This window comes from Ascaphus truei, chromosome 19 (genome assembly GCF_040206685.1).
Source record: "Ascaphus truei isolate aAscTru1 chromosome 19, aAscTru1.hap1, whole genome shotgun sequence".
Lineage (NCBI taxonomy): Eukaryota > Metazoa > Chordata > Amphibia > Anura > Ascaphidae > Ascaphus > Ascaphus truei.
In genome coordinates this window covers 30896846-30914603 of record NC_134501.1, presented here as the reverse complement: position 1 = coordinate 30914603, position 17758 = coordinate 30896846, and the positions used below count along the sequence as shown (strand labels likewise).

Below are 17758 nucleotides of genomic sequence, written 5' to 3'. Positions count from 1 at the left end.
CTCTGCGAAGGGACATAAATTTATACTCGTTGTTGTAGATTATGCCACCAGGTATTCTGAGGCCTTCCCTCTGAGATCAGCCACTGCTAAACAGGTTGCTCACAGGCTGTTAGAACTGTTTTCTAGGGTAGGACTTCCACAAGTAATGTTAACTGACCAGGGAACAAATTTCATGGCAAAGTTAATGCAGGATGTCCTAAAGTTATTGGAGGTAAAATCCATCCGGACCTCGGTCTACCATCCTCAGACTGATGGATTGGTAGAGAGGTTTAACCGTACTTTAAAAACTATGCTTAGGAAGTTTGTGGACACTGAAAAGCGAGCTTGGGATGAACTTCTCCCTTTCCTGTTGTTTGCGGTACGAGAAGTTCCCCAATCATCCACAGGCTTCTCCCCGTTTGAGCTCCTATATGGACGCCAACCTCAGGGTATTCTCGACCTACTGAAGGAATCCTGGGAGGAGGAGCCCTCCCCCTCCAAGAATACCCTTCAGTATGTAATAGACCTTAGAAACCGCCTAGACATGATAGGTCGGTTTGCGAAGGAAAACCTCAAATCTGCTCAAGAACGTCAAGAGAGGCAGTACAACCAAAATGCTCGCTTGAGGGTCTTCCAACCTGGGGACCAAGTGATGCTACTACTACCGACATCAGAGTGTAAATTCCTTGCGAACTGGCAGGGTCCTTTCCAAGTTCTCCGCCGCACCGGGGAGGTGAACTATGAGATCTCTCAACCAGGGTCCAGTAAGGGTAAACAAATCTACCACGTGAACCTCCTGAAACCCTGGAAAACGATGAGATCGCTGTTCATTCACCCTCGGGAAGGAGAGACAGATTTGGGTCCAAAGCTTCCAAAGGGTAGTATGTACACTGACCATCAGGTTCCCATGGGAGAGCAGTTAACAACGGAACAAAGGTCAGACCTACTTGATGTATGTGACCAGTTCCCAGATGTTTTTTCTGAGCTGCCAGGGCAGACTGATTTAGTGTCCCATAGGATTGAGACAGAACCTGGCGTAAAAGTACGGTCCCGTCCCTATAGATTGCCAGAGGGCCAAAAAGACCTGGTAGAGAGGGAGATAATAGACATGTTGGAATTGGGCGTGATCGAGGAGTCCCACAGCGAATGGTGTAGCCCTATCGTGTTGGTCCCTAAACCAGATGGGAATTTGAGGTTTTGCGTGGATCTGCAAAAGGTAAATGCTATATCCAGATTTGATGCATATCCAATGCCTAGGGTGGATGAATTGCTTGATTCGCTTGGTAAAGCAGAGTATATCTCCACCCTAGATCTCACGAAAGGATATTGGCAGATACCTCTAGCGGAAGAATCCAAATGCAAATCTGCCTTCGCCACCCCTCTCGGTTTATACCAATTCGTCACTATGCCATTTGGGTTACATGGGGCTCCAGCCACGTTCCAAAGGTTAATGGACAAGGTACTACGACCCCATAGGGCATATGCCGCGGCCTACTTGGATGACATTGTCATCTATAGCAGACACTGGCAGTCTCATATAAAAAGGTTAAGGGCAGTCCTAACGTCCTTAAGAGAAGCAGGGCTCACTGCAAATCCAAAAAAATGTGCCCTGGGTAAATCCACTACAAAGTACTTGGGCTATGCCGTTGGGGGAGGAATAGTAAGGCCACTAGCTAGCAAGGTGGCCGCCATAAAGGAAGACCCCACCCCACAGACAAAGACACAGGTCCGCTCCCTTTTGGGGTTAGCAGGGTATTACCGGCGGTTTATCCCCAATTTTTCAGAAATATCTGCACCCCTAACAGATCTGACAAAAAAGAGTGCCCCGACCCAAGTTAAATGGTCTTGGGAGTGCCAAGACGCCTTTGACATGTTAAAAAAGTGCCTGTCAGAGGGCCCTGCTCTTTGGAGCCCAGATTTTAAAGAGCCCTTCATCATCCAGATGGATGCCTCAGAGGTAGGACTGGGAGCAGTGCTGTCTCAGCAATTTGATTGTGTTGAACACCCCATACTGTTCATCAGCCGGAAGCTGTTCCCAAGGGAAGTGAGGTATTCCGTTATTGAGAAGGAGTGCCTCGCTGTAAAATGGGCAATTGAGGCCTTGAGACATTATGTCGCTGGAGTATACTTCACCCTGGTCACTAACCATGCGCCCTTGAAGTGGTTAAACACCATGAAGGACACAAATCCAAGGTTGACCAGGTGGTATATTGCCCTCCAACCCTTCTCTTTTGATATTCAGCATAGACCTGGAAAGGACCATGGAAATGCTGATTTTTTGGCAAGGGAAGGAGTGGAGGGTCGGGCTTCAGCCGTGTGGGACACTAGCCACACACAAACAGGGGAGGTATGTGACAGAGTGAAGTCAACTCCTATGAGTTACGCTTGGGAGACATATGTCTGAGTGCTTCATCCAGCACTCATAAGGGTTAACTCAGGTGGAAGTTAGGAAATCAGAACTCTTTAGCTGACACCTGAGAGCAGCAAGGTAGATAAAGGATCATGTGACTGGCAGTAGCTGCCAGAGAGAGAGAGAGAGAGAGAAGCACACTGCTGCGTGAGCCCTTAGCCAGAGGGATTTCACCAAAGACTACTTCAACTAAAGTAAGGATTATTCATTTGTTTACTGACTGCTTAAAGTACCCTTATGGTTTGGTTCTGGTTTAGCCAGCCAGCCTGCTAGATAGGTCTGCTGTGTTATTAGTCAGTTTTTCTCCCAAAGTGGAGCAGGATTTATTTTGTTAAAGGGACAGTGTACCCGCATGTTATGTTACTGTGGAGAAATAAAGCCACTGAACGTTTTTATTTAAACTGAAACTATACAGAGGCGACACGTTTAAATCTAATTGGGCTAGTTCCGCAAGCCGGGAGATTTCCCGGCTTGCTAGCCAAATCCCCTCGGCGTGCCGCGCGTCACCGATCCGCGGTCACGCTTCATCGGGTGCCTGCGCCCCCTGCACTCGTGCCCAGGGCTCCCTGAGGGAGCCCTGGTGTCCCGCGATGTGGGGGACGGTGGTGGGGGGTTCCGGGGGACCCGGCGGACCCGGAGAGGGGAGGGAGAAGCCCCGATCGGAGGACCGCTCCTCCGAGGCTTCGGCGCACGCACGGGACACCCCGGCACGAGCCCGGTTACTGTCGCGTCCGAGACTGGGTAAGTGTTAGAATAAACTCGCCGCGACAGTACGTGTGGACTGTTCCCTGACCTCGGCTACAGGCCGTCCTGCCACACTCAGATTAAAAATTCCTGATGCATGTATATCTATATTGCTGTTTTTTTTGACGGTTTTAATCCCTCCTCTAATTCCTCTCTTTGTGGGCTTTCTATTTTTCTTTTTCGGGGTGTTGCTGATTTGTGATTTGTCTGCGGTTGGGATTTCTCCCCCCCCCCCCCGGTTTGTCCTTGTCCTGTCTTTTCTCTAAAACAGAGCGCGATTCAGCTGATTTAGAGGGCTTCTCAACTTCTTGAAAAACCTCCTCTATATCTTTCTCTCTATAGTTATAACTCTGAGTAGCTTGTTTTTTATAATTCCCTTTCCAACTTGGTTTTCTGTTTCTATAATCCCCAGAGCCCCGTCTATCTCTCTAATGCCAATGTCTACCCTTATTGTCCCCCCAATATTGATAATCCTTCCTATAATGTGGATTGTGTTTTGGGGCATGGTAGTGGTCATGATTGACATTTTGATGACCTGGTTGGTTAGTGGGGTGTTTTTGCTCTTTCATTTCCATCTGGTTTTCTTTTCTATTTTGTTTCCAAGTTCTATAGCAATTATTTTGATAATCTTCCTTATCTCGCCTTGCTTTTCTTTGTTTACGTAGTTTTGTGTCTCTTTCATTTTTATCAACCCTCAATTTAACTTTCTTTTCTATTTCTTTATATTTAGTATCATGATTTTGAACTCTAATCTGTTCTCAATTGATGTGATCTCTTCTTCAAATTTAACTAAACTTTTATTCCTATGTATTATTAAAAACTTCATCAAGTCCATTGAGGCCTGATCCAAAATTTTGTTCCACTTATTCATAAATTCACTGTTATCCATATCTGATGTAGGATCTTTAAAGATCCTTAGACCTCTCGGAATCCTATTATTAGCAACATAATGTTCTAATCTAACGTCCCAAATAGTTTTAGTCTCCTTAATTAGGAGCTGTTCCAATTTTAGAAAAATTGATTCTAAATCTTCTTCTTCACCAGTGGTGCTCTCTAATCGGACATCATCAGAGAAGATAATATCTATATCTACTGCTCTATAATTCCTCATATAAAAAATTGAATCTGATTTCATTTCAGTGGACATAATTAGAATCAAACTGTGGTGCTGCTATGTGTGGTGTGGTACTAATACAATATACAAAATAGAAAATACACACAGCGCAATCACACAGAGATAATCAAATTATACAATTACCACATATATCGGAGGGTACAAACCCTAACAATCTAACTTTCCCTGACTCAGTCTGCTGCCAGTAGGTCTACCGCTCCACAGGCTGGTAATGAAGAGATTCCAAAAGATTGACCTAGGCGCAAGTGGAGACAAGAAAAGAAAACATAGGGTAGTATGTTCTAACAATTTAGCCCCTAATTGGTACGATATGCACTCACAGGGGCTTATGCAGAGAGGTACTTACAGGAAAGGATGAAATCCGCCACAGGATTGACAATTATTTTTTTCCTATGCAGGGTACTCCGGTAGCGCGGTGTGCATGAAATTGCTAAGTAGGCGAGTTTCACTTGGCGTGAAACTCGCCATTTAGTGGCGCGTTGTATTTGCCCACAATACAGCCAACTTTTGTTGGCGGGCAAAATTTCCCCTGAACGCTCCATTTAGTAGCTCCGATTGGCGCGTACATGCGCATCGGAGCTACTGGAATCGTGCGTGTTTCAGCATTGGCGAAATCACGCTTCTCGGCACACGTCTGGCGAATTTGAATTGGCCCGCCATGTTCTCGCCAGGACAAGCTTTTCACCTGCGTATTTTCGCCAAAAGATGGCGCTATTTCCATTCTCTATCCTCTCTACATAAGCCTGACAGTGTTGTAATTAATTCAAGCCTTGTATCCACTCTGGGATCTGGAACAGTATCGACAGCCTGGAGCGTCCAACAGCACGTATTCCACAGCCATGTATTACCTCATACGTAGTGTTGCATATATAAAGGAAGGTAAAAAATGTACAAATAGTGTGTAAGGATGTGTATTTGCATATTTTTCAGGGGAACCTGCCGATGAGACAAATGGTGAGTGGGTTGCACCACACACCACCTGTCTTCAGGAGGATAGTACCCATTATATGACACAATAGGTACTATATCAATTGTTAGTACCCTGGTACAGTGGTCTGGCTTATTATCATTTTGAGATATACCTGCATTTGTGCGCTTCAGCTATTTTCCATATTGCATATATAAAGGAAGGTAAAAAACGTACAAATAGTGTAACACAGTTTTAATAAAAAATTAATATAGTAACAATAAGTAAAAAACTCACACTTTGTGAGTTTTCATAAAACAGTTGAGAATTCGGAGTTTCTCACACTCATAATATTCAGCTGATCTTCTGACAGTCTCTAGCGATATCCAAGTACACCTCTGATATTATTCAGGTATATGATGATAAATACACACAGGTCAGGTAACCTTGAGTCCCAGTGACGTCACACTTTACACCAGCACTTTGAATTGTGCCCACAGTCTCCTCAGACCGGTTTATTTCCCGTCTAAGTGAGCCCTGATTGAGTCTCCACCTAACGTGCTCCCAGCACTCATGGTACTTTTCAGGGTCCCAAAGGATCTTTATGGTGTGCTCGGCTTCGGATAGTCAAGACTTCAGAGGAATCCGATGAAACTCCTCTCCAACGCCGGTATCTCCCATCCTCTGTGTTTGTCCATCACCTCCGCCGTGCGTGATGACGTAATGACGTCACTTAGTCACGGAATATCGTGAGAATCCCGTTCCTCCGATCGCAGCACTGCCAGACGAATTATTGAGTCCTCCACATTAAAACATGTAGCTTAACAGTTACTTAGTATTCCTGTGTACTGTAGACAAAAGATAATCAACGCCCTACGCATTTCTCCTTTACGGCTTCGTCCTTTGAACCGTTCGGGCAAAGCATCCCCTTCGGGGTGGTACGGGGTAGTACGTGACTTGGCAATGTTCAGTAGTGTGAGCAATTCCTTTATCAGTGTACTCTCAAAGTCCCTGCCTTGATCAGAGTGAAGACGATTTGGTAATCCATAATGAATGAAATACTTCTCCCACAGGACTCGGGCCACCGTTACGGCCTTCTGATCTTTCGTAGGGAACGCTTGGGCGTACCTGGTGTAGTGGTCAGTGATCACGAGAACATTACTAACGCCCCGACTGTCGGGCTCGATACAGAGAAAGTCCATACACACCAGATCCATGGGATCCGAACTTTTCAAGTGTGCCATGGGGGCCGCCCTGGTGGGCAGTGTCTTCCTTTGTAAGCAGCGATTACACCTTCGACAATGCTGCTCCACAGACTCCCTCATTCTAGGCCAGTAGAACCTATCCTGTAGTAGCCCAAATGTCTTATCAATGCCCAGGTGGCCATGGTCATCGTGAAGGGCCCGAAGGACTAGGGTCCTCAAGCGTTCCGGTAGAAACAGCTGACGCCGATCGGGATGGTTATGATATGGTATCACCCGATATAACAAACAATTGTCCATTTCGAACTTCCCAAACTCATTCAACAGGAGTTTCACCAAGTTTTTGGGGGCTTGCTTCAGTATAGAAGGGTTATCTTGTTGTACCGCTTGACGGGCCAGCTCCACTATGGGGTCTTGAGTTTGGAATGCACTAGATCCCTCCACGAGATGATATTATCTTCCGTGATATTCATCCCTTCTCGACCTTGATAGGCCCGAGGGATGGCTCGCGAGTGGCATCCCAAAGAGTCAGCAACCCGTAATTCCGAGAATGCTACCTGGTTGTCGACTACCGCAGCCACGGAGCAGAGAGCACGAATCCCGGGACCCGGTATTTCTTCCCATACTTCCTCATCAGGGGTAGATTGAAGGCCAGGTCGACGAGACAGGGCGTCGGCACCTATGTTGGTGGGTCCGGGTTGGTATTTAAGGTTGAACCTGTAGTTGGCCAGGGCAGCTAACCAACGGTGTCCCGTGGCGTCCAATTTGGCGGACGTATTTATATATGTCATGGGGTTGTTGTCCGTGCGTACTTCGAACTGTACCCCATACAGGTAGTCGTGCAGCTTGTCCACCACGGCCCATTTTAGGGCCAAGAATTCCAGTTTATGGACCGGATAGTTCTGCTCACTAAGTGTCAAGCTTCGGCTCGCATAGGCCACCGGACGTAGCCCGGTCTCATACTTCTGATGCAATACCGCTCCAAGCCCGCTAAGGCTAGCATCGACATGTAGGACATATTCCCGTTCTGGATCCGCATAGGCCAAGACCGGAGCATGAGTGAGGCTAGTCTTTAAGTTCAGGAAGGCCTGTTCACATTCTGGGGTCCATTTCTCACCAAAGGGCGTCTGCGCCGTGACTCCCTTCCTCTCGGTTTCTCCTGGATATACCTTTAGAAGATCGTTCAACAGCTTGGCTTTGCTAGAGTAGCCTTCCACGAACCGCCGGTAATAGCCACAAAATCCCAAGAACGACCGCAACTCCTGAATATTCTGAGGCCTAGGCCAGTTCACTACCGCTTCTATCTTCCCAGGATCGGTGGACACCCCTTCGGCCGATACGATGTGGCCCACATACGTCACAGAGGACCGACAGAATTTACATTTGTCCAGAGACAGTTTGAGGCCCTCCTCCTGAAGTCTATCCAGTACCTTCATTAGTCTCTCGGAGTGTTCTTCTAGAGTTCGCCCGAACACTATAATGTCATCCAGGTACACCAAGCATTCTTGCGGGTTCAGGTCTCCGAGAGTCTTTTCCATTAATCGCTGGAACGTGGCGGGTGCCCCGCAGATCCCTTGCGGCATGCGGGTGAACTGATAAAACCCTAATGGGCAGATGAAGGCCGTCTTTTCTTGGTCCTCCTGGCCCATGGGTACCTGGTAATACCCTGACCTGAGATCGAGTACGCTGCACCATGTACTTCCCGTCAGAGCGTTCAGTAGATCTTCGATTCGGGGCAGCGTGTATTGATCGGGAATGGTGCGGGTATTTAGGGTTCTGTAGTCCATGCATAGGCGTACGGTCCCGTTCTTTTTGCGGACTACCACGATGGGCGATGCGTAAGGACTTCGGGATCCTTGCACGATCCCAGCCCTCTCCATTTCGGCGAGTAACCTTCTCACTTCGTCTACGTCCCGTGGTGCGAGCCGTCGAGAACGTTCCCGGAAGGGAGTAGCATCACTCATTCGGATGGTGTGGCGGGCACTGCGGCTGCACCCCACATCCATGTCACTGGTGGAGAACACATGTTGGCGCTTTTGTAACTCGATCCGCAGCCTTTCCCTCCATTCCTCGGGGAGCGGAGAATCCCCAAAGTCGAATTCTAGCCGGGATCCGGAGGTATGACCATAGTTATGGGGTCGCCCCGTTACGCCCTTCTCTTCGGGGGTCACGGGGTATATTCTGCCCAGCGGCTGGCGCCGATCAATGCTCATGGGATATGGGGAGATATTCTGCACGTATACCCAGGTGCGCTCAGGGATTTTTCCAGGCCACTTCTTGACGGAGGCCAACACCTCGTAGCCCAGCCGGTGCTCATCCTGGGCCACACTTTCTAGGGAGAAGAGCTGATCCTCCGGGCGTCGGCCCGGGTAGTGACATGCGGCGACCATCATTCTTCCTTCCCCCGGGGGAATTTGAGTCAGTCCCCACTCTTGACTATAGAGCATTCCATGCTCTTCTTCAGTCGCGATTTTGCCGCAGACCTCTTGGAGGGCGGGGCAGGCGGCTAGGGCCAGCAGCGGGGCTTCTCCCGCCTCTTGCAAATACATGCGGAACACCGCGCGCACAATGTCAGCGTTAGTACCCAAGATGATCGGAGCGCTGGGGTGATCCTGAGGTTCAGGGCACACTAAGGCCTCCACTTCCATGGGATGATGTTTACCAGTGTTCAGTTGTGGGATGTCTAACTGCACCTTTACTACGCCGTCTATGGGGTAATCCTCATGACTCAATCCCCTCAGTCGCAAGGCATCCGCAGAGAGTAACGGTAATCGATGGAGGTGTTGATCGTAGAAGGGCCGGTATACGATGGTCACCTGAGATCTCGTGTCCAGCAATGCGGCGGCGTAGATGCCTTCGATAACTACCCGAATAATGGCGGCGGGGCCGATTCGGCTGCTTGGGGATGGCGGCGACGCCTCTCCATCCTCCAGAGTCTTGCACGGCATCGACTGCGCGGGCCGGGACGCTGTTTTCCGTAAGGTGGGGCAACGGGCACGCAGATGTCCCATCTTTCCACACGCGTAGCACTGCATTTGGCTGCTGTAACTCTCACTTCTCCCGGTTGGTGAACTTCGCCCGGTCGGGAGACGAGGCCGGGGCGTCACTGGTGCGCTGGCATCCTCGGGGTCGGGGTCCCCAGGCTCGGGCACGTCGGCCTTGGGTTCCACTTTCTTGACTTCCTTACCCCCGGGCGGGGGCTTTTTCCCAGGGGCCAGGTCACGTCCTAACAACACTGTCTCGTGCGCTTGGACCCGATCCATTAGGTCGTGAAACGATAAGGCTTGCCCGGGCGTTAGGCAGCTACTGACCCGCACCGACACGGGGTGTAGGGGTAGGAGCCCCCTCAACAGCTGAGTGGTGCGCAGTCCATTGGCTTCTATCCGTGGCAACACGCCCTTCCTCACCAGATTCCATAAGTCCAGGTGTAGACGCCTGAGGAAGTCGGATACCATTTCCCCTTCCTTCTGGGCTAACGCGTGGAATTTGGCCATCAACACATAAGTGTCCACCGGAGCCCCATACGCCTTTGTCAGGCAGTAGATGAGATCTGCTGCATCAGCCTCCGGGTTGTCATCTCGGTAGTAGTGCACCATGTGGGACGCGGGGGGCCGTAAGCACTCAACGATGCGTTGTCTTCGGACCGCGTCCGTGCAGGTCCATTCAGGCAGCACCTGTTCTGTATGGTCCAACCAGTCCTCTATCCCTACTTCCCCTTGGGGCGTGGGTTTCTCGCCGGAGAAGGCCTTTAACTTCCTATACTGAAGCGACTGGGTTGTGTTGTGGAGAGCGGCTGCTATCGCGGGAATAGAGGTGTCTCCCGGTAAGCTATCCCCGACTGCGGGGTAAGTGTCCAGTCTTGATAGGCTAAGTCGGTTGAGGCCAGACCGCAGGCCGGGCGGGGTGGACGAGGAGCCTAGGTTCAGGGCTGCCGGCCAGCGAGGTTGCAGACCACGGTCAGGGGAGTGGTCAGGGCCCCCAGTCGCGGCACCTACTGCGGTTGTGTACTCTGTGGGGTGGAAGTGGCCAGGGGCGCAGAGGTGTCCACCTGGACTATGGGGCAGCGCACCCCCGGGGCCTCGGGCAGCAGTAGTATACGGGGCAAGGCCTCGGGGCATATATCTTGTTCAGTGGCATACAAGACCCGACGCCAGGCCTGGTCGCGGTCATAGAAGTGGTCTTGTACTTGGGCATTGTCCAGGAGCGGAAGCTTGCGGACCTGCTCGGTCACTGTACCTAGCGAGATCGTGGCGGGGACATGGCCCAGCGCGAAAGCACAATTCAAGGGAACCCCGCGTCGCTGGGCCCACTTGCGCACCTCGGGCGCCGAGGGCACCGACATGATGTGGGTTGGTTGCACAATAGAAAAAAAATGTGGGGGCACCCCAGGTCTAAGTATCTCAGCAGCGCCTCCAAATGTAGCCCTTTTTGTGAATCCCTGCTTTAAAGGAACTACTGGTGTTGTGTATACCTGTGGCTTCAGGAGCTCTGAGCCTCCGCTGTTGGGGAGCCTGGGGTCATACCCTTACTTATCATGGTGCAGCGCCTCCACTTACCCAGGTTCCCCATATTAGAGAATCTACCCTGAGCAAGAAACATAACAACGGTATTGTGCAACAGGCAACATTTTACTATTGAGATTAACTAACGGAAGCTTGCAGAGTATACATGACATGTATAAGACCCTTATACTCTACATAACATAACGTAACACACACAGTGGCTCGGCCACACCTTGCTAGGAATAATGTTCTGTACACAGGTGGCTCTGCCACTCTCCCAAGGAGTATGTCCTGTAACTAGTATCTGTATAGAATAGTATGATGGCACACTGGTGCCCCCAATTAGTTAGTGGGAGGCGGGATCAGCACCTGATGACCGGTGTAGGTGCACTTGTTGACTAACGATACCTTCCGGTCACTGCGGTGACCACACCACTTCACACAGGGTCCCTAGTGTTGCTCCAGCCTTGCGCCGACACTCCGCTATGCTGCGCGGTCTGTTCTCCAGACCAAGATGGCGTCCGCAACTCTGCAGCTGAACCCACACTAAAGGGATACGTCCCTAACTGCTACGGCCGTCCCTACAAAAGCGGCACCCTACGATGACAGGGGTAATGCTCCTCGGGGCTGGGGAATATCTCTCACCTAAGCGGAAGGGTCACTGACCCTCCGCTCACGCACACGAGGTTCCGCCACCTTCCTCCTTCACCTCTCACTCATGTCTCCCACCGCCCACACTCATCCTGTCTCTCTATCCAGAGTCTCGCACCCTATTGGTCCTCAGCCTCAGCTGACTCTCCCACAGTTCAGAGTTCAGAGTGCAACCCCCAAAGTCCCTCCAGATTGGTTGCCTTTCGCGCGCTTCCCTCGCGCATGCGCAGCCTGACTATTCACACAGTGACCTTACTGGCAAAAGAACAGTATGGCGCTTCCTTTGTTAGTGACAGCGCGGAACCCTCATATATATGTATACACATCCTTACACACTATTTGTACGCTTTTTACCTTCCTTTATATATGCAACACTACGTATGAGGTAATACCTGGCTGTGGAATACGTGCTGTTGGACGCTCCAGACTGTCGATACAGTTCCAGATCCCAGAGTGGATATAAGGCTTGAATTAATTACAACACTGTGAGTGCATATCGTACCAATTAGGGGCTAAATTGTTAGAACATACTACCCTATGTTTTCTTTTCTTGTCTCCACTTGCGCCTAGGTCAATCTTTTGGAATATATATATATATATATATATATATATATATATATATATATACACAACACAAAAATTAAGTAGCGCTAAAGAGGATATAAATTAACACTAATATATTTTACATTAATAAAATTGCAATTAAAAAATATAGAACATAAAACACAGACAGAGCTCAGTGCACATCCAGTGAAACTCATACACGGTACAGTGCCTAAATATATATGTATAAATATCTATTAAATAAAATGGTCTTTTAGTTTAACATTTTGGCCAAATTGTTGTAAGCCCCTGAGCCACTGCACGGCAGACCCCATTCTCAAGGGTCCCTAACACTAATATAAATTCTTAATAACCTGTGCAATACCAGGAAGAATGATTTATAATAAATCTGTCAATATTAGTCGCAAAGTTCTAAGTCTGATTGAAGCTTTTATTCACCTGTTAATTACCAGGAAAAGCACTCTGTATTAGATTTGTCACAATCATACTGCAAGCAAGCAAGTTCCCCTGAGAGTGGGAGATGCTATGGAGTGAGCTTTTAACCATTTAAATGTGGGAGTGGGTAAGCTTCAATTAGGTAGTTGGTTGCCACCCTCCAATCAGCTAAGACTAGCTGAACAAGATAGGAGCTTGTTAGGTGTCCAGTATGTTTTGCAATTCTTGTTCAATGTGCAGTGAATCCACAAAATGGATGGTGTATTTATACGGTAATGACCCACATTAGAGTATGCCCACTTTCAACACCTGTACCTCGCCGCCATGCATAAAGGGTTACACACTTTGCATAGCCCACCACTTGATGATCTTTATCTGAACTTGCCCTTGTCCAGATACTGCATTGTGCCATCTGCTTCCATGGATCAACCCCGATTCTACGGACGAAGGAACCCACTCGCCTCTGCCGTGCCTGTCATGCAGAAAAAGCAAAATGCGGTTGCCGTTTCCACGACAAAGCAAAAGCGACAGGCTAAGGCCAATAAAGAAAACCTTCTGCTGACCCCAAAGGCTAAGGGTTTTCATAGACGTCAGCCTTATTATGTCAAGAAGAAATATGGTGATGTACTCTCGACGCAAAACGATTGGCAGCCAACCCATCGAACCCGCAGACCACCTCCTCCCATACGCTTCGACGACTCTGCCGCCACTGTCCCAGAAATCTTCAGCCCGTCTTCTCTAACCCTCGTCCTTGACGCTGCCGCCGCCCTCCCGAAAACCCACGGGCCATCTTCTCCAGTTCTATCCGACGCCGCTGCCGCTGCTTCCTCTGAAATCCACGGGTAACTTTCTCCTTTGCTCTTAGACGACTCTGCTTCTCGCCCGGAAATCCAAAGGTCACTTTCTCCATCCCTCTTCAACGACACTGCCGCTTCTCCTCTACCGGATATCCACAGGTCACCTCCTCCACCCTTCTTCGACGACGACGACGCTTCTCTCCATGGAACCCCCATCTCATCCTCCGTTGCACCCATCCACCCAGATGTCCACATGCTATGCACAAGAAGCAGCTCGTTAGACCGGATGCTGAATGGGATGTGTGGATATCCCCGGGAACTCTATTGTGCTGGCAAAGATAGATCTGCTTCTGGAGACAATGCTAAATGTGGAGCAACGGATGCTACGTATGGATCAACGGATGCTAGATATGGATAAATGGATGCAACATATGGATCAACGGATGGATCGATGGATGGAGAAGATAGAGGCTGACATAGCGGGTATACATACCTGTGGATATCCGGTAGAGGAGAAGCAGCAGCGCCATTGAAGAGGGATGGAGAATGTGACCTTTGGATTTCCGGGCGAGAAGCAGAGTCGTCTAAGAGCAAAGGAGAAAGTGACCCGTGGATTTCAGAGGCACCAGCGGCAGCGTCGTCGGATAGAACTGGAGAAGATGGCCTGTGGGATTCTGGGAGGGCGGCGGCAGCGTCAAGGACGAGGGGAGGAGAAGACGGGCTGAAGATTTCCGGGACAGTGGTGGCAGAGTCGTCGAAGCGTATGGGAGGAGGTGGTCTGCGGGTTCGATGGGTTGGCTGCCAATCGTTTTGCGTCGAGAGTACATCACCATATTTCTTCTTGACATAATAAGGCTGACGTCTATGAAAACCCTTAGCCTTTGGGGTCAGCATGTCACATCTGCCGCAACTCCGGTCAGAGACCGCACCGCTGACGCGTCACACGGCGGACCCATGCGCCCACGCACTGCCAGGGCAGTACACGCACGGTCGGAAAGGAGCTGCCAGTGCCTCCCACAGGGAGGGAACTTGGACGCACGCCCGCGTGACGTCAGCGCTCCGCGACGCGCATCGCGCACACGCGCGGGTTGCTCGGCAACCAAGGTAATCACCAGGAAAGTCTGACCTGCAGGCTGTTTTGGATTATTGCCTCCCGGACACCATTGGATGACCGGATCACACCCCTGCAAGGTAATTGGATCCTTCCCACTTATATACCTGCTCCTGTCTGTCATTCCTTGCTGAGCATAAACTCCTGTTTATGCATTGTGCTCACCGCTACTGATTAGTTGTCTTGAACCTTGCTTGGTCTTACCTGTCTGTTCTCTCCTGTCCTGATCCTGGCTGTTCTTTGGATTCCTACACTCTCCAGCGCTTTGACCCCGGCTTCGTCCCTCGACCATTCTACCTTCTATTACCCTGGACCTTGGCTACGGAAATCTACCATCCTCTACTCTCCAACCCTGGAATATGGCAAGTACCCTGACTACCCTAACGTCTCCAACCCTACGACGCTGTACGACTTGGACTACGCATTCCGGACAGGACTGCGTGGTTGTGGGTCGGTGTCTTTCTATCCCCACCTCAGCCCCGCGGTCTTCCGTCCTGTTTGTGGTGAGCACAGCGTGACAATATGCTCAGCTCAACAAACATGGACGCCGCTGAGGTGGCCCGACGCCTAGACACACATGAGGAATGCTTCCGGCAACTTACCGGATCGTTCACACTGAAGGATCAATTAGTCTCCCAACTTAAACAAGACGTTGATACCCTTACTGAGCAAGTTAGACGCCTGACCTTATCTACAACCAACACCGCCCCACTCGCAACCACTCCTGTTCTCACGACGCATACCTCTGAGCCACGACTACCTACGCCCAACCGGTATGCAGGGGATCCCAACGGTTGTCGGGGGTTTCTGAACCAGTGCTCCATACAGTTTGAGCTGCTTCCCTCTCACTTCCCTTCTTCACGATCAAAGGTCGCGTACATACTCTCCTTGCTGACTGACGCCGCTCTAGCCTGGGCATCTCCTATCTGGGAGCAACGTCCCGATCTGACTTCAGACCTCGCCCTCTTCATCGCCGAGTTCAGAAGGGTGTTTGACACCCCAGGGCGTAAGGTTACCGCCGCATCTACTCTGCTTAACATTTCTCAGGGAGACCGTACCGTGGCTCGCTATGCCCTGGATTTTCGGACGGTGGCTTCGGAGACCGGCTGGAACGATGAGGCCCTATCTGCAGTCTTCTGGCAGGGCCTGTCCGAACGTCTGAAGGACAAACTGGCATCTCTGGATCGCCCCGCTGGACTTGAAGGTCTGATAAACCTGTGCATCCGTATGGATCAGCGTCTCCAAGAGAGAAAGATGGAGAGAAACAAACACCCTCGAGGTATACAATCGTCCTCCTTTTCCACCATAGGTCCGCTACTCTCCACAACTCCCGTTCTAGACGAACCCATGCAGCTGGGAGGGACTAGTCTTTCGCCTATCGAGAGGCAAAGGAGAAGACTAGCGGGGCCGTGCCTCTACTGCGGCAATAACGGCCACCTGGTGATCAACTGTCCGCTTAAACCGGGAAACGCCAAAGCCCAGTGAGTATAAGGAGGATCACGCTGGGCACTGCAACCTTTCCCCCTCCTCAACCCTCTACTAGGATTTATCTACCCATCTCCATATTCAGTGAGACCTTCACAGTACAGACACAGGCCTTTCTGGATTCAGGGTCAGGGGGAAACTTCGTTGACCAAGAGTTCGCTATCAAGAATAGGATACCGTTGGTACCCAAAGATCGACCGGTAGCCCTTGAAGCCATCGACGGACGACCCTTGCAGCCCGCGTTCATTTCCTTGCAAACTGTGCCCCTTAGGATTTCGACTGGTGACTTCCACTCCGAGACCATAACACTGGATGTTATCCACACTCCCTCCACGGATGTTATTCTGGGACTCCCGTGGCTCCGGATCCACAATCCAGTCATTGACTGGACAGAGTCCACGCCTCTACGTTGGAGTTCCTATTGCTTGGAACATTGCATGTCTGCTCCTAAGGCAGTGGCAGGTCTGGAGGTCACGGATCCTGACAGGATACAGCTGCCGGGGATATATGAAGATTTTCGCGATGTCTTTGACAAACGCCAGGCAGAGGAACTTCCGCCACATCGTGCGTACGATTGCCCAATCGATCTTCTACTCGGTGCCATTCCCCCGAGAGGAGGATCATACCCATTATCTATACCTGAGACCCAGGCTATGAGACAATATATCCAGGAGAATCTCCAGAGGGGATTCATTCAAAAATCCTCATCACCTGCTGGGGCAGGATTTTTTTTCGTCAAAAAAAAAGGACGGAACCCTCAGACCCTGCATAGACTATCGCGGTCTCAACAAACTCACCATAAAGAACCGCTATCCCCTTCCGTTGATAGCAGAATTATTTGACAAACTCCAAGGAGCTAGGATCTTCACCAAACTGGATCTCAGAGGCGCCTATAATCTGGTTAGAATCAGACAAGGAGACGAATGGAAGACAGCATTCAATACTCGCGACGGGCTTTACGAGTACCGGGTCATGCCGTTTGGGTTGTGTAACGCCCCTGCAGTCTTCCAAGACTTTGTCAATGACATCTTTAGAGACCTTCTGGACCGTCATGTGATAGTATACCTGGACGATATACTAATTTTTTCCAGATCCATGCCTGAACATACTACTCACGTCAAACAAGTCTTGCAGCGCTTAAGAGAGAACCACTTGTTTGCTAAGCTCGAGAAATGCCAGTTCCACCAAAAATCTACCTCCTTTCTCGGCTACATCATATCGGACACCGGTCTCGCTATGGACCCTACCAAGGTCAAAGCTGTACTCGAATGGCCCTGTCCTCTCTCCCTCAAGGCTATCCAAAGGTTCCTCGGCTTCGCCAACTATTACCGGAGGTTCATTCAAGGATTCTCATCGGTAGTAGCACCCATCACGGCGCTCACTCAGAAGGGAGCTGACCCTACGAATTGGTCTGACAAAGCTCTCCAGGCCTTCGAGAGGATAAAAACGGCATTCGCCTCAGCACCCATCTTAATACACCCAGACCCTTCTTTACCCTTTTCCTTAGAGGTTGACGCCTCCGATGTAGGAGCAGGTGCTATACTCTCCCAGAGAAAGAACCCTCAAGCTCCACTTCACCCATGTGCATATTTTTCTAAAAAAAAATCCTCCGCCCAGAGGAATTATGACGTGGGTAACCGTGAGCTTCTCGCGATCAAACTGGCCTTAGAGGAGTGGAGACACTTACTGAAGGGCACGGAAACGCCAGTCACTATATTAACAGACCATAAAAACCTACTATACATTGAGGGAGCACGGCGACTCGGGTCTCGCCAGGCAAGATGGTCCTTATTCTTTACGCGCTTCAATTTCCTTATTTCATATATCCCAGGGTCT

The 17758-nt window shown here is 50.0% G+C and overlaps 1 protein-coding gene across 1 annotated transcript in view; it reads right to left on the bottom strand.

The window, feature by feature from the left end:
- The window catches only part of LOC142470194 (uncharacterized), a 52496-nt gene extending 44239 nt beyond the window's left edge, over window positions 1-8257 (bottom strand). The window contains exon 1 of the mRNA XM_075577170.1: window positions 8033-8257. Coding sequence (XP_075433285.1) covers window positions 8033-8257 — 225 coding nt within the window. The remainder of the gene's footprint in view (window positions 1-8032) is intronic.
- Between the last annotated feature and the right edge of the window lie 9501 nt (window positions 8258-17758).